General features: G+C 42.6%; 1 protein-coding gene across 1 annotated transcript; it reads right to left on the bottom strand.

Annotated features, from left to right (window-relative positions):
- Positions 1 to 13,324: 13,324 nt before the first annotated feature.
- KCTD8 (potassium channel tetramerization domain containing 8) lies at positions 13,325 to 16,198 on the bottom strand. The gene is made up of 2 exons (XM_029588583.1): positions 15,054 to 16,198; positions 13,325 to 14,820 (listed from the first exon to the last, which is right to left on the bottom strand). The coding sequence occupies exons 1-2, from the start codon at positions 15,850 to 15,852 to the stop codon at positions 14,774 to 14,776; spliced, it is 846 nt and encodes a 281-aa protein (XP_029444443.1). The 5' UTR covers positions 15,853 to 16,198; the 3' UTR covers positions 13,325 to 14,773.
- Positions 16,199 to 21,398: the final 5,200 nt, after the last annotated feature.

Genomic DNA, 21,398 nt, shown 5'->3' with positions numbered 1-21,398 from the left:
AAGATGTGTTCGTACTATGGAGCCATGCAAAGGCATTATGATAATCAGTAGATTTGTTTTCAATTCCTTTGTAAATAATTTTCAACATTCTATTTACTTTTTTGATCACTGCTACACATTGTATTGAGAAATGTGCTGCACTGACCCCATGTGCACCCAGTGCCAGGTGTAACCAGGCACCCATGCCAACATGCCCCAATGCCCCACTGGATTGAGAAGGGAATTGCCCCTCCTACCTTGTTCCTCTTCAGAGGAAGGAGTGTCACTGCTCATTGATGGCAACTCACCTCAGGACAGGGGTCCAGGAGAAAGGATAAAAGGCAAGGATAATGGTCAGACCAGTCCCTTTTGCCTTCCTCCTGGTGAATAAACTGGACTGCTGAATGTTGCAGGCTTGCCATGTAGATTTTAAAAAATTGAGAAAAGAGAGATTTGATTCCTATTTATCTTGTTCTTCGTCCCTAGCAGAGCTAAACATTTATCATTTATTTCTCAGCAGCAGCAGCTTCTGGGTGTGTGGCGGTCTTCCTCTCTCACTCCACCTGTAGCTCTGGCTTTTGCACAAGCAGGCAGGTCTTGCCTCCTGTTGGTAGCCCCAGAGCCATTGGACAGGCTCAGCAGAATGCCCTGTTAGTCTGAATCTGTGGCTCCAGTTCGTTGTGTGTCCCACAGAAAAATTGCCCTAACTGAGTGGGCTGCTAACTAGGAGGAAACTACAGCAGCCAAGCAGAAGGAGTCCTCCACAGCATGCATGAAAGTTAGGGGTCACCATGGAAGAGGTAGGGCAGGGCCACAAGACCCGAGGGCTGGCTGACGTGGTGGGTGGGACTCTGGCTGGATCAGGGCTGGTTCAGAGGGGCAAGGCAACACAGTGCTGCAGCTCACCCATGGGAGGATGAAATAGAGCACTACAGTCATCCCCAAAAAGAGGCAGCAGTAGGGAGAGATTACATGTTCATGGCACTGCCATCTCCTTGGTCATCCTGTCAGTTGGGCAGCAGTGGATGCCTGATGGGCTAAGGCTGTGGTGGGGTTCTTCTCAGGTATTGGGCTGGTGTCCAACCCTGGCAGGTGTCCCCACCCCTGCCTCAGGAGCCATGGGACCACCCCCTCACCCACATATGTACTGGGCATGGCCTCATAGAGTAGGAATGCAGCAACAGCTGCGGATGACTGCACCCCCTAATAAGAGCATATGACTTGCCATACTGGGTCAGACCAAATGTCCATCAAGCCCAGTATCCTGTTTCCAACAGTGGCCAATCCAGGCCATAAGAACCTGGCAGGATCCCAGCAGATAGATTTCATGCTGCTTATCCCAGGGGTAAGCAGTGGATTTCCCCAAGTCCACTTTAATAAATACCGTATTTATGAACTTTTCCATCAGAAACTTGTCCAAACCTTTTTTAAATGCAGCTACACTAATAGCTTTCACCACATCCACTGGCAACAAATTCCGGAGCTTAATTATGCATTGAGTAAAAAAAAAAAAATTATCTTATTAGTTTTAAATGTATCACTTAGTAACTTCATTCTGTGCCCCCTGTTCTTTGTAGTCTTTGAATGAATAAACAACCGATTAACATTTACTCGTTCCACTCCAGTCATTATTTTATAGGCCTCTATCATATTTTATTTATTTATTTGAAATATTTATAGCCTGCTACTTCATAGTTCGGAGCAGGTTCTAAAAACATAAGTCATAAAACAAACATTACATCATTAAAATAAACCAACTTACATAATATATTTTTCAGCGATAATGCAAAACATATTACAAGAAAAATATGACAATCAAAACATCTACTGGGGAGGCTAATCACTGAATTTTAGAAAAGGCCATGCCCTCAAAAATGAGCCTATATCGTGTGAGCATTAAGAGATAGTTTAAAGGTGTGTCTAAATTTATTTAAAACATTTATGGGTCTTGAATGTTATGTGAAGAGAGCAGGAGAGCATTCCAAAATATCTCCCCTCAGCCATCTCTTCTCCAAGTTGAAGAATACTAACCTCTTTAGCCTTTCTTCATAGGAGAATCATTCCATCCCCTTCATCGTTGTGGTTGCCCTTCTCTGTACCTTTTCTAATTCTGCTATATATTTTTTGAGATGTGGTTGCCAGAAATGTACATAATATTCGAGATGAGGTCTCACCATGGAGCCATACAGAGGCATTATGAGATTGTCTATTTTAATGTCCATTCCTTTCCTAATAACTCATAGTATTCTATTTGTTTTCTTGGCTGCTGCTGCACACTGAGCAGATTTCAATGTGTTATCAATGATGATACCTAGATCTTTTCCATGAATGGTGGCATTGTGCAACAATAGTTGCATTGTGCAACTATAATTTGAGTTACTCTTGTCTAAGTGCATCACTTTGCACTTGTCCACATTATTTTTTTTTTCCATTTGCATGCTCAGTCTCCCAGTTTTGCAAGGCCCTCTTGCAATTTCTCACAATCCTATTGAGATTTAACAATTTTGAATAACTTGGTGTCATCTGCAAAATTTGATCATCTAACATGTTGAACCCATTTCCTGGTGTAATAAGGGCTGGGGTCTGAAAACACCCCGGAGCAAGGTAGTACCACAAGGCAGGAGTTGTGTATATCTTATTTATTTATTTGATTTATATTCCGCTTATCAGCCACTTCAAAGAGTATTACATTCAGGTACTGCCTAGCCAGTCCCCTCCTTGCAGGTTGAGCCCTTGGATTCTGGAGGCCAGCAGGACTTGGACTATAATGGCTGAACATCATGGTTTGTAATAGCTGGAAGCTGGGCTGGCTTCTGCCTTTCCAGCCCCCTCCCATGCAGGTTTGAGCTCTTGGGTTCTGGGGGCTGCTAGGACTTAACTGGAAGAAGCTGGCTAAAGCAGAACAAGGCAGGGCACACAAGCTGGAACTTGAGATCAGGCACAGGCTGGATGTAGTGGGCAGAGACAGACTGGAATCAGAGATTTGGTATTGGAACAAGGAAGAAGCTGAGGACTGGATACTGGACCAGGAGGATAGCAGGATACTGAACAAGAGCGGGAATGGGATACAATACAGGCTTGGGCAAGGCAAAGCAGGGAATGCATTCTAGGAACTGGACAAGTTACGACAAGACCAGGCAACAACAAGTCTAAACAAGGCAGACTAGAGAAAGATTAGACAAGGCAGATAAAGGTATGAGCAGACACAGAATACTGAGGCCTGAAGGCAGCAACACAGAAGGCCCATAGGCTGCTAAGAAAAGGCCTGGAGGCCATTAGGTAAGGAGAGGCCTGAGTAAGCCACAGAACAAGACCTAAGGTAAGAGCAAGCCTGGAGGCCACAAGGCAAGGTGAGGCCTAGATAGGCTGTAAGAGAAGGAGTAAGATATAAGAAGGCCCGGAAGCCTCAAGGAATGGAGCAAGGTAAGAGTGGCCAGGTCAGAGAGCCAAGGGTGACCCCATGAAATGGCATCTAGGTTCTGGCAAGGCAGGGTTAAATGGGGCTGGAGCTTGGGTGTGGTATGAGCAACGAGGTGCAGCTTGGCAAGGCTGGAGGTGAAGCTTGCTTAGGATTCCTAGTGGAGAGGAGGTTGCACCAGAAGCTAAGTCAGATGGCCAGTGTGGAGATGATTTGAGTAGCTCAGAACAGAGCTCACTGGATGCTTCTGCTGGTGGGGAGGTGTCATACCGAACAGGATCAGGGCATGGTGAGGCTGAATGGCAGGCAAAACCATGACACCAGGTTGTTTATAAATATATTAAAAAGAAATGGTCCCAGAAGAGATCCCTGGCGCACTCCAATATTCACCTTTCTCCATTGGGAAAATTTACCATTTAGTCCTACTCTGTTTTTATCTTTTAACCAGTTTTGTAATCCACAATAGGATACTGTCCCTTATCCCAATACTTTTTAATTTCCTAAGAGGTCTCTCATGAGGGACTCTGTCAAATGCTTCTGGAAATGCAGATACACTGTACCAACTGGCTCACCTTTATCCACATGTTTATTTATGCTCTCAAAAAAATGAAGATTGGTGAGGCAAGACTTCCCTTGGCTAAATCTATGTTGGCTTTGTCCCATTAGACTGTGCCTACCTATATGTAAAGCAATTTTGTTCTTTATGATAGTTTCTACCATTTTGCCTGGCACAGATATCAGACTCACTGGTCTGCAGTTTTTTGGATCACTCCTTGAGCCCTTTTTATAAAGTTGACATTAAATTAGCAACCCTCTTGTCTTCAGGTACCATAGACGATTTTAATGCTAGTTTACAAAATACTAATAGCAGGTCTGCAATTTCATCTTTCAGGATCCGGGAATGGAGCAATCATAGCACCTCAGCCAGCCCTGGAGCAGCTATTATTTATTTAAAATCTTTTCTATGCCGTCACAATGGTTTACAATAAGGCACACAAATTAATGTTGCTAAATGTATTAAATTATATCAACTAAACAAGTGCCTTCAAGATACAGTAACATAGTTTCATAATACAAACTAATTGGTGGGTGTGATAAATCATGCCCATTCTTATCCGTATCAGCTGTAAAAATGAATTAATAATTATATCTTGTCCTTTGGTGTTGACACTAAAATATAAAATAATATACACACATATTGAATAAGGTGCTGTGTAGGGTGTTCATTTGACTGCAACCTCCACTTCCCTGAACTCTACTCTCCATTCTCTTTGTGATATGCTTGCTTAAATAGCCATGTTTTAAACTTTTTCTGAATGTTTTGATGTCCCTTTGCAATCTGATTTCTAAAGGCATTGGTGTTCCAGAGTATGGGTCCTGCTGCCCTTTCCCTTACTTGGGTTAGTCTTGCTGTTTTGACTGAAGGAATAGTTAGTAGTGCTTTGTTTGCTGATCTCAGGTTCCTATGAGGGACGTGTACGCGAAGGGCTGTGTTCAGCCATTCTGCTTTTTAGTTATGTATTAATTTATGTATGGTCATTCAGACAGCATAGCTGCAGCAGCAGATAGCTGCACTCACAGCAGGAGAGAGACAAGGCATTGCAACAGACAGCAATAACTATGGGAGGTGAATCAACAGCTCTGGAGGGAGGAAGTGGCAAAAAATCTAAAAAGAAGATCAAGTGCAGGTATAGGAGGAGCTCATCTAATACGGACTCCTTCTCTGGTAGCAGTAGTTCATTTAGCTTATCTAGTTCAGGGTCTTTCACAGAGGAGGGCAGCTGGCAGAAGCAACCAGATTACCAACCCAGCCTGGGACTAGACAGTTATGGAAAGATATTCCACAATCACTACATCACCATATTATCTTCACTTTTATTGAAGGATATAGGAGCAGGGGTGGGAGAAAGAAAGAAGTGAAAAGGCACTATTCACCCAGCTGAAACAGATGAATGCCACGAAATACATTTGACTGAGTGCACTCTTTTACCAAATTGGCAACGATAGCTACAAAAGCAGACCGCACATAGACTTAATGCATTGTGGTCGTACCTTGATATGATCATGAGTGCACACATGAAGTATGAAGACTTTGCCTGGATAAATTATGATAAAGCCTTTAGGGAAAGGATGGTGGATACATTGGAACTGTCATTGGGGTCAAGTTACGTGGACCTGTGGCTCACCCACATGACCTCTGGGCCCTCATCTGGGCAGAATGTGAACCATTCCTTTCAGAATTCAGCCAACAGTAGTGCCTAGACAAATGGCAGCCCTTGCATTTCTGATGCCTCTGGCAAATCAGAGTGGATGCACAGCCTCAGAATGCAAATAAAAGCACATTTGTACGTCTTGCACAGCTGGTCACCCTGCCAATAAGTGTCCAAAGACATCAAGTAATGACATAGTGTTAAGAATCCCTATGCTAGTTTGCTGGGAATGGATGGCAGACTGCTTGGCTGCTTATCCTAACAACAATGAGTCAGCTGTTTTGGATACAGTTTCAGGGAAAATTTTAAAATGTCGTGTTCAGGTCTACCAGCCATGCATTCAGTTCCCAATGCTCACTCTGCTCACCGTTTTGTCACCATGTTCAGAGATATTGTCCTCTGAGCTGGCCTTGGGGCATATGGCAGGAAGTTTTCCTACTAGGCCCTTCCACCATCTGGCACTATCACCTTAGGCAGTGGGGCCTGAAAAGAAGCCAAGAGAGTACCAGCTGTCAGTAAACAATTTTATCCTGTAAAAGCAGTGGTCCATAAAATACTCCTCATTCAAAAGCACAGTGAACTTGCTGAGGCAGAATGGCTGAACACAGCACTTCGAGTCCACGTTCCACACAGAAATTTAAGATCAGCAAACAGAGCACTTTTAACCATTCCATCTGTGAAAACAGCAAGACTTACCCAAGTCAGGGAACGTGCCCTTGCTCTGGCCGGTCCCATTTTATGGAACTCCATGCCCCTTGAACTTAGACTTCAGAGTAACCATAAATTTTTCAAAAAACAACTCAAAACCTGGCTTTTCAAACTAGCCTTCAACAAAGAGTGATGCAAGCATGTAAACAAGAATAAGCGGACATGTAGCACCAAGCTCACAAATTCCAGTTACTACCGGAAATTAGCTCACCACTAATTTTAACTGTAGTCAAACCACAGGATACATCGCTATAAAACATACAATCCCCCAATTGATTTTCTTCATATGCATAATCCTTATAGTAAATTATATTAGACTTTTGCCGCAGCCGAGTAGCAGAACGAGCCGGCAGTCTTGGGAATAGTAGGTTATAGTTGCCACCAGTTCATGAATCAGTTTGTTTTAAGACAGGATGCATTAATTTTGCTTTATTATATTCACAGTACTGGCACACTGCAGCCCCTGAAGAAGGTTCTCCAGAAACACGAGCCGTGTCGGGCCAATACGCCAGTGATACATCCCTACTGCATAACCTGCTACGATAAGTGTTTATCCTACTTACTGCCTATACAATACTTGTAACGGACACAAAGTGTCAGTACTACAAATAGACAGTGAGACCAATGATTATAAATGTTCAGACGGTGCAATACTGAGTTTATCACCGCACGATTAAACTACTGGCATTGAGGGGCATATGTTTAATAGCCTGCCGTAGTACATATGAGGTCTCACCGTCTGTTAATTAAACAGGCCTCGGTAAATTCTGATGGTAGAATATGATGGTTGTTTGAATATTTACCGAATAAGTACTGGCACCACCTATGTAAATTATGATCCATATTCACTTTGATATTGGTGCACTATTGTAAACCGTTATGATGGTAAATAACTTAATGACAGTATATAAAAACTCTTAAATAAATAAACATTCTGATTGCTTTCGGTTCACCCAGATAACTTTCCCTTTCTTGGTTTTCAATTCAAAGATGCATTCTACTTTGACTGCTGCATTCCTCTTTTCTGCTCTATATCTGTGTTTACTTGGCATTAGAAAGCTCTTTATTATGTGGAGACTCCAAACATTGTTCTTTACTTGGATGATTTCTTATTTGAAGGGCCTCATGCAGTTCGGTCTTGTTATATTTATTTATTTGAAAAATACTTATATTCCGCCACCTCCAAGAATTAAATTACATAGTCTGGGTAAACAAATAAGTATGGGTGTAGCTTGCTTATTGCGGCGGTTACTACCCCTAACTAATTAAGCTAGATATTCACTTAGATGCAGTTCCAACACTGCTCTCTACATTAATGGTGGGGGTGGAAGGGAAATAGAACCAAAAGGTTACTAAGAGCCAAGACTAACAAGTAGTGATGTGAATCGGAACCAGAATCGGTTCGGATTTCAGTTCCGATTCACATCTCTACTAACAAGTATGAGAAAAAAAAAATAAAAAGTGCAAAGCTTACTGGGCAGACTGGATGGGCCGTTTGGTCTTCTTCTGCCATCATTTCTATGTTTCTATAATCTGTTCAGCGCAGATTACAATAAAACAATCATAAAATCAAGATAGTACAAAATGACATACAAAAACTTGATAAACAAAACATTACATTCATATAAATATACCTAAAAATAGCATGTAAAATACTTAAAAATAAATCATACTGGTTCATCCAAATGCCTCCTCAAAGAGCACATTGTTTAATGCCTTTCTAAACACTTTAAATCCTGCAGCTGTCTAATCTCAACAGGCAATTTATTCCACTGAAATGCTGCTACTGAAGAAAAGACTTGCCCTCTAGTTTGAACCCATCTACACTTTCTGACCAGGGGAATAGCTAACAATTGGGTACCCTCTGACCTCAAAGCACGAACTCTCTATAATCCCTCAATATACATGGAGAAAAAAAATCCTCAAAAGTTTAAAAACAACCTGAATCTGCCCCTCCTTTTAACTGGGAGCCAGTGTAGATCCTTCAAGACTGGGGTTACATGTTCTCTTCTAAATGTCCCAGTTATGACTCAGGCAGCTGCATTCTGTACCAACTGCATTGCACGCATTAACTTATCCGAAAGCCCAACATATAATGCACCAGAAGTGGCTGAGGACCAAGGTCTGAGCAATCATCCTAAAATATACTGAGGGTAGCAAAGCTTTTAAGGGTTGAACTAACTTGAGTTTATAGAATGCAGTTTTTGTAACATAGCAAATCTATTGTTTCATAGACAGTTGAGAGTCTAAAAATAATCCCAAACTCTTTATCTCTGATTGAATTGGCACTGATAAGGTTTGAGATAGCCAAACTTCCCTCTGGTTCTTAGGCTCAAAAGCTTTCCTACCCACAGAACCTTTGTTTTCTTCATATTCAAACACAAATGATGGTCAGTCAGCCATACTTATAGTTGTTTAACAGCTTCTTGCAATCTGGCTTCAGGAATGTCACCACTAGGACCACATGTTAAAAAGAATTGAATGTCGTCAGCATATGTAAAATATTTGATGTTCAATGACTGAAAAAATGGCACCTATAGGAGCCAAATAAATGTTAAAAGCACTGATGTCAACTTCGAACCCTGTGGCACACCCCATCTAATTTTATGCCATGCAGAGTGTATGGGTCCAATCTGGACTCTTTGCACCCTGTCAGTCAAATATGACCGGAACCAGTTTAAAACAGTACCTCCCACACTATTGGAATACATAATCCTCAGAGTGTCATGATGAAGAGTATCAAAGGCTGCAGACAAATCTAGCAGGAGCAGGATGTAAGAGGAACCCTGATACAGATAGCCCAATAGAGTATCCATTACAGTTAATAACAAATACTCTGTTGAGTGGTTCCTACGAAAGCCAAACTGATTCGCATCCAGCAACTGCCTATTACACATGTAATCTTCCAAATCCAGGCATTAGCTTTAGAATCTGGTGTTCCCCTGGCTGCAGACAAGATCAAGGGTCCAGTCAAGTGTCTTACCTTGTAGGCATTGAGCATGACTCAACAGCTATGATGGCTAGAATAACCTAGGAAAAGTTGGCCAAGTTGGCTAGTTTGATTAGTTCAGCTTGTACAATCATGAAGGTCATCCTGTGGCAGTTGAGATCTCTTATCAGATCCCTCAAATTTGCTTGCAGGGTCATACCCATGAGACACAGTTTTCTGCACAGTTTGACTCTAGCAAGGGTAGGGATTACCAAGGACCGGCACTGGAAAGAGTGTCCGCACAGATGCAGGATGACCTTGCCATCCGGGAAGCCTTCCTAGCTGGGTTTAATGGGTTATCCATGTGGCTCTCCCCTTTTATCAGCACTGATGATTTAGAGTTTTATTCTGATGCTTCTGAGATCAGTTTTAGATTTTTCTGCCAAGGGTCTTGAAGGGCTGCCACATGGCCACTGAAATGGAAGCCACCAGGGGTCACTCATAGTATTTTCTTTCTGGAGCTCTTAAAAATTGTGGTCACCTTATATGTCTGGGGTGACCGGTTAAGCAACAGAAAGGTGATATTTGCTACAACAGAATGGCGATAGTGGAAGTCATCAACCATCAGTCCACAAAGTACCTGCTGGTTTCAGAGATATTAAGGATATTTGTTTTGATATGCTTTCTGCACGAGCAACAAATACACCAGGTTCAAAAAAATCTAATTGGCAACTTTCTCTTTGCCAGTGGTCCATTTTCAGGAAGCTGACCCCAGGAGCAGAAAGGACTGAACCCCCTGCCTCAACTCAATTGTAGGAACTTGAAGCTCAGAAGTAAAAGGGTAATGGCCAGGTGGGAGAAGGAGACCTGCTTAAGCTCAGATACTCGAAGGGATCTCACTCATGAACACTTGTTAGAATTGCCTTTACATTATCCTTTTTGCTGCCATGATGTTTGGGGAATTGGTGGTGGCATTACACAAAAGAGATGACAAATGTGGCCTATTAGCTGAAAATGTCTCACTAATCAAGGACAAGCTAGCAATGTGCATTCAACAGTCAAAATGGACCGATTGGGTTGGAAATACTGGGCTTTGTCACCTACATAATATCCAATGTGAAGGATTATTTCTTAGTGCATCCATAAGACAAGGGTAATTTCCCAGTAGATTATAGTTCACTTCCATTCTTAAACAGGCCCTTCAGGCTGATGGAGTACAGACTAGGAGATATAACAACCATCTTTCAGGATTGGGGCAGCCTCCAGTACAGATGCCTCTAGTCTTCCAACTAGGACTATTCAGTGGATAAATCACTGGTGTTCCGCTGCCTACACCTCTCACCGCTTACCAGGACCCTGCCTTAACTGAATTTCTACCTTGTAATTGCAGGGGTGAGGCAGCAATGGAAGACAAAATGGATCGTGGGTCACTCATATATTTTCTGGGCAAAATGGCTTGCAAAGTCCTGCTCCTTCAGTACACATTTGGGACTGGAGATGCAGAACCTTTGCATACATTGGTTTGGGTGCAGAGGTATGCACCGAGTAGACCTTATTCCGGGCATTCATCAGCTGTTGGTCAGGCTGGCTCACCAAAACATGTTAGTGATTAATATGGAAGGCATTGATTTGGGTGATCTGTCTGACAGGAGGCTGGTGAATGTTATCATGAATGATATCACACACCTCACCTCCTGGGTGCCAGGTACTCATATTCTTTGGCTCGAAATTGTCGCTCACCACCGATGGTGTCCATTCTAGACTATGCTGCAGTGCTCAGCAAAGATCAATCAGCAAGTCAACAAATTTGTAAATTATCATGGGGCAGTCACATCAGACATCCATTGACTGAGCTGATCTGTTCTGGCCAGATGGCATGCATTTGTCCGATCTTGGCCAGGATTTATTTATTAATGCCTAAGAAAAAGATCTAACCTGAGCAATTATGTTTTTAAAAATTGGGAAGGGGTGGAACAGAGAGTAGAAGCAGGTACTTGGACAAGCATTCAGGCCCTGGCTTATTTTGGAGGGGGCCCTGAGCAAGTTCTGGTGGGCTGTTTAGGCCCTATGGTAGGATACACGAGCCTAAAGTGGGGATAGGGGGAGAATATTTTAATTTTGGGCACGGTCTTCACTGAAAGGCCAAATAAATTGATTGGAGTTATATGCTGCCTAGAGGACAGAAGATGGTTCGTAACAAGCCAGTGACTCTTCTTCAAGCCAAGTTTCAGGCCCAAAGGACCAACAGCCTTGCTAGCATAGGGCAGGTTGTTTGGATGGCCTGGAACTACATACTCACTGCTTCGGCCTGGCTTTGCTTACTTGGGGCGGGGGACAGTTCTCCTTTCCCTGCATAGGTTAGTATCATCTGTAAATACAAAGGTCAGGTATGTAGTATAGACCTATTGTCTGGGTTTAGACAATGCAATAAAACTGAGGCCTATTTTATTTCCATTCAAATTCTAGCTCTGGATATTTGTGTCTGTTTAATGGTATTGACCTGGGGGTACAAACTTGGCATGGCTGCACCAGTTATTTCAATGTATCATGCACAATGACTCCTTTTCCTTGGTTGTATCCCACCATATCTGTTGGAAAGGCATTTCATGTCACTGTGCTGCACTGTATTACTTTAGCTACTACTGGATTGTTCTGAGCTACTAGGAGTGCACTACTCTGTATGTGTGCTTACATGCTTCTCGTTTCTGTGTGCATTGAGTTGCTGTCTGCTTACAGCTCCCTTTTACTTTGTTACAAGCAATACCGTTTTACTGCTCTTCAAAAGAAGAAACCTCTCTGGCATATTTGTTTTTCTTTAGAAGGTATTCTCTAATCTCTAAACAAATCGTTTAGTGCCTCAGATCTCTAACTGTGTACACAAAGGATTATTTTTCCTTAGGTGCATAACTCTGCAGCTTGTGAGACTGGGGAACTGGACGTCTTCACATTAAATTTGTCTGCCATTAAGATGTCCAGTTCCCCAGTCTTCTGTAATTCCTTACTGCTCATTTATTTTATAACTCCTTTCAATAATATTGTACCATCTGCAGATTTGATCACCTCAGTACTTCCTTTTCCAGATCATTAATTAATATATTAAACAGCATTATTACTTATGGTCCCAATGGATAAGTTAAAGATTAACTGAAAATATTGCTTTAATGTTTCTTAAGATTTTCTTATGACTGATAATTCAAGAAACATAAAGAACAGCAGTCTCAGTATAAATAAATCTAGAAAATAATTTTAAATTGCCCCTAATATTTTCTTTAGAGTCTGCTGCCTTTTGTATATGAAGATTTAGGCCATGTGTCTGGAGTTTCTACGATAATTTATACTCAGGATTACATTGACATCTACATATGCAACATTTTTATGGTTTGAACATAATTTTACTGGATTTTTATAATTTTCCTCCAATAAAATAACAAAATTCCTACCCATTATTGGCAGTAACAATAATGTCATATATGGTGCCTTCATGTAAGAGAAAAATGATAGGTAGCAGCAGACAGGAATTTCACTGCCAGCATGCTCCAGGCTTTGAAAGCATATGGTAAATTAGAATGCATATGTTCATACAAAGTTTGATTAAACAATGCACATAACTGTCCAAATGCATCAGCTGCGTACTGTATTGCAAGAAGACTATAGTAAGAGAGAAAAAAATGTTTTTTTTTCCAGAGGTCTCATTTGATGATTCCTTTATTAAATAAAAAATTCTTACTGATATACTGCTAAAATCTATTCATGCTACTAGTGTTCCCAGTGGTGACAGTTTTGTGTTCAAAGTCAAAAACTATTCAATTTTACTGTAGCTATATTACTGAAAAATTGATGAGTAAATGGGAAGGCTTAACAAGGACGATAAGATAAATTGTTCACTCTTGTTATTAAAAAAAAAAAAAAAAAAAAGTAAAGAAAACCAATATCCACAGAAATAGCAGTAGCACATGAAAGACAACTGAGCAATATTGTATCAGAGGGAGTAATACGCCTTGAAACTACCCATGCTTGTATAAGTATTCAGTTCATGTTTGAAAGACAAACTAGTGCTCTTTTTTCTTTTTATTGCCCAGTTTTTGTACTTATAACTGCAATTGTAGAAGATACTCCAATCAACTGGAATTAGGACCTTAAATATAAAAGGGAAAATATTCTGTTCTTGTACATTAAATATCATTCCTTCCATGTTAATTTGAAAGTTCACGTACAATGTTAGATAGGAGGCAAGACCATAACATTTTGGAGAGCAAATGTTTATCTACTGACGATGCCAATATTCTCATAAGTAAACAAACAGACCAAGAACAACGCAAACGAAAAATGCCTTAATTACTCGTCTTACATCTCATTACAAACTGGAAGGAAGCATCTGTTTGCACTTACGCCTTAATTAGTTTTATGGATACTCTTTTCCTCCGGAGTGTGTACTGCATAATACGGACAGAAACTACAGCACAGCGCGTCATAGTAACACATTGTCATTCTCCAAGAGTTTTTGGACTGGAGTTCATGCTCTTTACACTTTAGAATGTTTTATGTAGTTACAGATGTTACATGCATGGTAGCTTTGTATAATGCTGGCCAGGTTGTACCTTGAAGCCAGGGGTACAATGAAAACCAATCAGCAGCACCGAACAGAGGATGTGATTAATTGGGTAGGTCGCCACTCAGATGAAGGTGTCTCAGGGTTCTGACTGTAATGCCGTCCTAATGCAACAGTTTACCAACTGTTCATGCTGACAACAGCACAATAATTGCCACCTTTTGGACACATATGCAACCAAATTTAACATTTTAGGTGAAAGCAAAGGAAAAAAATAATAACAGTATTGTCTTACTTTAAACTTTCCTACATGAATCATGCTGCTTTTCACAAAATTAAACCAAGAGATCTACAAGGAATGCATTATGTATTTCATTGCAACATTTCTTTCTCTTCACATTGTTAACAAAGTAAACAGCGTTTGTCTGGGCACATTATCAGTGAAGAATGGCACTGAGAAACAGAGAGAGAAAGGCAGAACAACTGTTGAGATAGTATTAACTAGTCTTCTTAACTATAAATTGAGGAAATGAAGAAACATATGTATAAGCATGCACATCACTTTTTTTTTTTAAACAAACTCCTTTATAAGCAGCTTAAGTCAAGCTCCCAAGGTTATTCATGTACAATATGGTTTGCAGTATATTTCTTAATATTGTTATCTGGTTTAAAGAAGGACCACATTCTCTGCATAGGATTGGCAGATGTCTAACAGAAGTACTGTGCCACAGTAGTGGATACAATAGGTTCCATGCACTCAGTTTTACATGGCATTAACAAGGGGATGCTCATAATGGCAGTGTTTTGCATTTAGACTGCACATTTCAGTCCTCGCTGAGTATGCCATGCAGGATGGTGACACGAGAGCAATTTGGATTACTGAAAATGTAGCTGGAAGGAAAACTGGGTTACGCTTTGCCAGAGATTTTTCTTTCACAGGCTGCAGAGTCATTAAAACCTTTTTAAGTCTGTTCTGAGGCTTACATTGAATGAAGCTTGTAATACAGGTAGCCATGTTCCAACCAAACTGAAGATAAGAAAAACCAAATGAGTTGGAGCAGTTCTCAGCTTGGCAAAGAAAGCCCTTGCTATACTTGAAGCATTGTGCAGAATAGAGTGTTACCCTGTCGCTTACAATTATTTTACAAAGTACACAAACCAGTTTGAGCACTGCTTGTAAAATCTAATAATATTAATTGAAAGCCTAACGTTATTTTAGAAAGTGCCACAGTCATTAACATTAAATAAAAGTAAACTTACTGAAAAAGATGTATTCGGTATAGTTGCTCCAGATTTTGTCATCCCTATACTGGTTAATGAAGGCTGCAGTGCCTGTCGAGTTACAAGCCACCATGTGGAATCCAGCCTCCGATAGCCTGTCAAATGCTTGCTCCAGATAGGTAAATTTCAGGTAAAACCGGGAAGTATACTTTTCAGGTGGGCGATCGGGGTCTCGGCTCTCGTTCAAAGTTTCTCCAAAAACTTCTTTGGCCAGAGCAATCCTGCCGCACACCATAATCCTGGCCACCCGCCTGAATTTGGCATCCGCCTGGTTATCCCGGACCATGGTGTAGGAGCCTCGGTAGCCGATAGTGATGAAACCCGATCTCTTATCCAGGGCTGCAGTCCGGATCAGGTCACTGCTCTGCGAGCTCTCCTCGATGTCGCTCTGGCAGCCCTCGTCGTTCATGGAGCTCTGCTTGACAATCTGGGGGCTCAGCAGCTTCACCAGGTCGGCGAGCTGAAAGTACTCAGCCTCCCTCAGCAGCCTCTCCTTCTCCGGGAAGTGGTCTGGCAGGGAGAGCTGCTTGTCCCGCAGGTAGTCCAGGACATACCTGAAGAGGAAGCCGTCGCGATCGATGAAGAAACGAGCCCTGTTGTCCCGGGGCAGCTCCTTGGCGTTGTTCTTGGAGAACATGTTGGAGAGTGTGCTCTCTGGGATGCTGAGCAGGGTGGAATGCTTGGTGACATAAACCTGGCCACCCACGTTCAGCTCCACCACATCTGGGAAGGGAGAGGACATCTCACTGATAGGAAGGATGCTCTCCTTCACAGCCATGCTAGGTTTAAAAGAAGCAAAAAAAAAAAAAACAAAAACAAAAAGTCAGGGGGAAATAAAGAGGGAAGGGAAATAGGAGCAACCTTCAACCAGTGTTCTTGGAATTAGTCTCTGTTGCTTTTGGTTTCCAGCATAGCAAATATGCATGAGTGTCTCCGCTGTAACTGGTAAACTGCCTGAAGTGTGCTTACAGCATCTGAGCCGTGACAGCATGAAAGAAGCAAACGGAGACTTTCATGCTGCCTCACTGCAGAGTAACTCCTGGAGCCAGCAGCACGGAGCCCGAGAAGGGTAGGGTGACGTCACGCTGAGACTGCAGAGAAGGCTGTGGCTTGCCCTAAGCACAGCTGCTTCTGCCTTTACTAGGGATTTATGTGCCTATTTCCTTTTTTTATGCAATCAGTTTTCGGATTGGTTAACAGATCTCAGCTATCTGATTGGTTGCTTCCTGACTCTTGCCCCATTGGTCGACCTTAACAGGGACGAGGCTAGTTTTTTTTGCTGCCCTGTGCTAACAATTACTGTGCTTCCCCCACCCCCAGCCCAGTTCTGTTTTCTAACCCTTAAGTTTTATTGTTTTTCCAATAACCAAACACATAATAGAAACAAAAATAATAAGCCAGAGATCATTACATTTTAGAAAATGTATTGAAACTTATAGCCTGCTGATTCCAAACTATCAATTCTTGGTGGAAAACAAAATTAAAATAATAAAGTCACAAACAGTCATGTAACTTCTAACTTTATATATGTGATCTATTAGAACTGCTGCAGTCACTGATTGTTCTCCTCTTTTCTAGACCTCAGTCCATTGTTTTTCACACATGGAGAATCCCAGCTTCATTCTGTTGTTGCACAAGAAGTTGTTTGCTAGAAAAATGATACTTTCCTTGCCTTAAGGGCAGCAAAATCAGGTACAAGTTCTGTAAAATCCAACCACTGAGCCAGTTCATGTGTTCGATAGCCATCATTGCTTGTCCAACTAAATGTGATTCTGTCATTGTAGATATTAAATAATTTTCCATTAATTTGAGTTTTGAAAAGCAACATTCAACACTTGCTATTGTAATAAATAGGCAGACTCAAGAAAATCCTCAAAGCAGTCACTACATGGGTGAAAAATCATTTCCAGTGATGTATTTTAAGACTTCTAAGGGAGAACTATTAGGCTTGATTAAATGTGTCAACACTAATATCTCATCTTTCATTTCCAGGGCATCATTATCTTTGGAGTTTGAATTTTCATCAGTGAGAACATGTTAAAGGTTTTGCAATCTTCCAACAGAACATTAGATTAGTACAGTGTTCATACAAAAAGTGAAAGTTTGAACTGTGTTGTTGTAATTGTTCAGATCTTTCCTGTATTGCATGTATGGCTAAGTGAAGTGTGCAATTGAAAAATTCAGCTTTGTTTCGCATTTCTGGGTTTTCAATAGTTTCCTTTGCAGATTCTTACTCAGGCTGTCTCTTCTGCCAGTGTGGTCGAACATTAGAAAACTGAATAACTATTTTTGGCTCATTTTCCATACTTTCTGCTAACTGTGTAGCATCGTCTGTTGCGCCAGAGGTGGACCTTGGGCTGAGGTGGGGTTGACACAACCCATAGGTAGGGACGTAAAATCAGGCCAAAGCTTGAGTGGGCCAAGTCCAGGACGTAGCAGAGATCTCGGTCCGGAGATAGGCAAAAGCGTAGTCAGGTGATGCAGAGGTCGAGGTTCGGAGAGGATCAGCGGCATGGTCAGGTAATGCAGAGGTCGAGGTTCGGAGAGGATCAGCGGCATGGTCAGGCAATGCAGAGGTCGAGGTTCGGAGAGGATCAGCGGCGTGGTCAGGCAATGCAGAGGTCGAGGTTCGGAGACAGACGTAGATAAGGTAGGAAATCCAGAAACAGAAGCCCAAGGCAACGAGTGGCTAGGAGACCAGCTGTGAAGGCAACTATTGAGGACTAGAGCTGGCATTAAATAACGGGCTACGTGACATCACCGAGAGTAGGGCCGGCAGCCTTAGCGTGCTGCGGGCCCTTTAAATGTCCCAGTGAGGCGCACGCCTGGGAAGGTGGGCCAGCCAAGAAAGTGGCGGCGGCGTTTCTGCCGTGCCGCTAAGGTGCCGACCGCCGACAAGGCCGCCACAAGGGGGGCAGCATTGGAGGAGCTCCCCCCATGCCGGAAAGGACCGGAGCCTGTCCCCGGGCACGACGGAAGGTGAGGAAGGCCGGCCATGGATACCGAGGCCGGCCGACGTAACACGGTCAATGCACTGCAAAACACCTCTTCAAATCTATAGCTACATAGATACTTCATGATACTGTTTAAACTATTTATGGCAGATGATAAATCAAGTTATGGACTTTGCAACATTTTGCTGGCAAAACTAATATGTTGTAGTACGTTATGCCACACAAAACATCACATAAACTTGAAATTGTGAAGTTCGGCTGCCAGTGTTTCAGCCTCATGTTTTGCCATCCGGTCCACTATTTCATCTTGCACCAGTTCTGGCAAAGCATTATAAATCTCACTCATTTGATTTTGATTTGTTGAATAGCAACAATGCAGCTTTCCCATTGGGTCATGCAGAGAGGTTTTACTGTTAAGCTAGTAATGTGTGATTTGATGTAGAGAAAAAAACATATACTTTTTCATCAACCTCAAAGTATGACACTGCTTCTCTGCCTACCATTGCAGCATCATTCATAGGGATCTTTGTTTTCAGTTTTTATTTTCATTTTTATGGGAATTTCAAGGTTATAACAAAAAAAATCAGTGGGAAAATGATTTTTTTTTTCAAAGATTTGTCTCTTATTTGTTATAACAAAGACATTTTTCCATTGATTTTTCTTTTTTAATAACATTGGACTTCTCAGAGAAAATAATATAAACATTGAAAATGAAGGTCCCTAATCATTCATTACAAGGTTAAAGGAGTGACAACTGCATAGAACAGCGCAAGTTCATGGATTTACGTCATCAATTCATTTTTGGATGCCAACAAGGCCAATATTCAAGAGGCTATTTAGTGGACAATTTATCCAGCTAGCATTAGGAAGATAACATGTCCTATTTATTTAGCAGGATAAACTACCTGCTGAATAATTGCTTAAAATTAATCAGCCACATATAGCCGGAAAACTTGAAATCCTTACCAGCTCTGTTTGATTGTAGCCAGTTAGGTTTTCAAGTTATCCAGCCTTATGTGGCCAGATAATTTTCTACTGTCAGTAGCTGTGTCAACAAAAATAAATAAATAATAATTCTAAGGGCTCATGGCCAAATTGTGAGCCTTTTTCTGCCCACCCCCTTAAACATAAATGGTTCTGTCAGACTCAGCAGCCCCAAAACAAATACATCCCTCCCACCCCCCCCCCCCACCCCCCAACATTGCCACTACCTGCAGTCCAGTTTCATAAAAAAAGAGAGTCATTGGTTATCCCAGCCTTCATTCCCCCCACTCCCCATCCCCGGTCACTCAGAAACTGCTTCACCCCTCCCCACCCCAAACTCCCCTATCCCAGTCCCCCTCCAATGGCCAAAACAGATCCCTAGTAGGAGCAAATGTCTTACTCATCTGCTCCTGGTGGCTCCAGTACTGCTTCTAATCGCAGCACTGAAAGCATAAGCTTACACTTCCAGCACTGCTGATCAGAAGCAGCACTGGAGCCATGAGGAGCAGGTAAGTAAGACCCTCACTCCCGGCAGGGATCTGTTCTAACCATCGAGAGTCCAGGATAGGGGAGAGGTGAGAATTTCTGCCGTGACCAGGGTGGGGGAGGTGAAGGTCAGGATAACCGATGACTACTTTTTTAATTTAACCAGACTGGGAAAGATGACTGTGGTGGCGAGGGTGGAGGGATGGGATGTGCTTATTTTGTGGCTGCTGAACCCAACAAGGCCATTTATGTTTAAGGGGGTGGGGGTCAAAAGGCTCACAATCAGGCCATGGACCCTTACATTTATTTTTGGGGGGGTGACACCGACAGCAACTTAACTGGATATCTTTGAAGAAATCAGGTTAAGTAGAAAGTTATTCGGCCAGATAACTTTGGACCTGCTTTGAAGCAGTTCTAAAGTTACCTCTTTAACCTAGCCAGATATACCCGATATTTGGTTAGGTTAGTCAGATATCTTAGCCAAGTAATTAAGTAAGATTCACAATTTGTGATCATCTATTGCATTGCACAACATGTTATTGTGTTGCGCATTGTTTTACGCATTACACACATCATTTTACACAGGCATATGTTATTTCACATCTGGTACTTTCTTTATCATATACACCAGCTTCCTGCAGCTGCCTCTTTGAGAGTGTGTCAGATATTAGAGAGAGAGGCAAGGAGGTTTGTTGCTTAGTTAGCATTAAGAAGGAGTTATTTGTGATTACTTGAGTGAACTGTCCTGTTTTGTGTTCTCATCTATTCCCTGTATCTTTGTCTCTTTATCTGTGTGTGGAACTTTTTGTTAGTTTGTCTTGTTTGTCAGTTTGTCTCTTTGTGTGGAGGTGAGGAGTGGTGGTGGAGCAGTGGTGGAGGAATCAGGAGTGGAGGAGTGAAGGAGTGAGGACCAGAAGAGGATGGGGCAATGAAGGTGTGAGGGGAGAGAAGAGGAGGAGTGAGAAGGAGGGCAGGAGGGAGGGGAGGAGGAGGGAAGGAGTGGTAGAAGGAGGATGAATAGTGTTACGCCCGTCGGTCGCAGACAGCTCCGACCACTACTGCTCACCTCCTTCTTTGCTTCCCTGAATCCATGGGGTAGATTGGCAGCCTCCGCTAGATACTGATGACCTGCCCACCGCTCTCAGGCCTCCCAGGTCGGCACGGACGCCGCCGACTGCCATCAGGTCCCTCTAGGCGCATGCACGTGCACATGGGCCAGTCTTATCCATGTCATGGCGGGAACCTCGGGGGCATCCCCTCCAGATAATGTTATTCCCTTTGGATATTTAAACCTGCTGGCCCTGCTCTAAGATGATTTGGCAAAGAGTCTCATCCTTGCTAATTCCGCCTCACTTCCTGAGGACCTGCATTCCAGTTCCTGTTCCGATGTGGACATCTCAGGTACCCACTCCTAGGGGTCCTCTCTCTTGTCCTGGCTATCCCCTCCTCGGAGGGCCTGACGCCTGGAATTCTGCCTGCCCTGTTCCCCGGGGCTTCCCTGGAATCAACATTGCTCTTACGTAAGTACTACGCTCTGTGGATCACTTTCTACTTTACCAAGTGCCTCTCTGGTGTACCCCACGCTGCGGGCCATTGCCATCTCTACAGAGAACTCCTTCAGAGGTACCCACTGTACGGACCATTACCACGCTATCGAGGACCTCACAGGCATACCCCGCCTTGCGGGCCACTACCAGCTCTATCGAGGACCCTCACTGGTGTACCCCGCTCTGTGGGTCATTGCCACCTCCACCTAAGGCCTCGACTGTGCACTTCGCTCTGCGAACCGCTGTCATCTTTACAGAGGACCTCACCAGCATATCCTGCTCTGTGGGTTATTATCATCTCTACCGAGGACACTACTGGTGTACCCCACCCTGCGGGCCACTACCATCTCAAC

This window comes from Rhinatrema bivittatum, chromosome 1 (genome assembly GCF_901001135.1).
Source record: "Rhinatrema bivittatum chromosome 1, aRhiBiv1.1, whole genome shotgun sequence".
Classification (NCBI taxonomy): domain Eukaryota; kingdom Metazoa; phylum Chordata; class Amphibia; order Gymnophiona; family Rhinatrematidae; genus Rhinatrema; species Rhinatrema bivittatum.
Note: the sequence above shows the minus strand (reverse complement) of the source record. Positions and strands in the feature narration are given on the sequence as shown.

Bases quoted from the DNA above. Each gene is read 5' to 3' on its own strand.
- KCTD8 (XM_029588583.1), bottom strand. From the start codon at position 15,852: ATGGCTGTGAAGGAGAGCATCCTTCCTATCAGTGAGATGTCCTCTCCC. The intron at 14,821-15,053 runs GTAAGTTTACTT...TCTTATCTTCAG, and splicing joins TACCGAATACATCTTTTTCA to TTTGGTTGGAACATGGCTAC.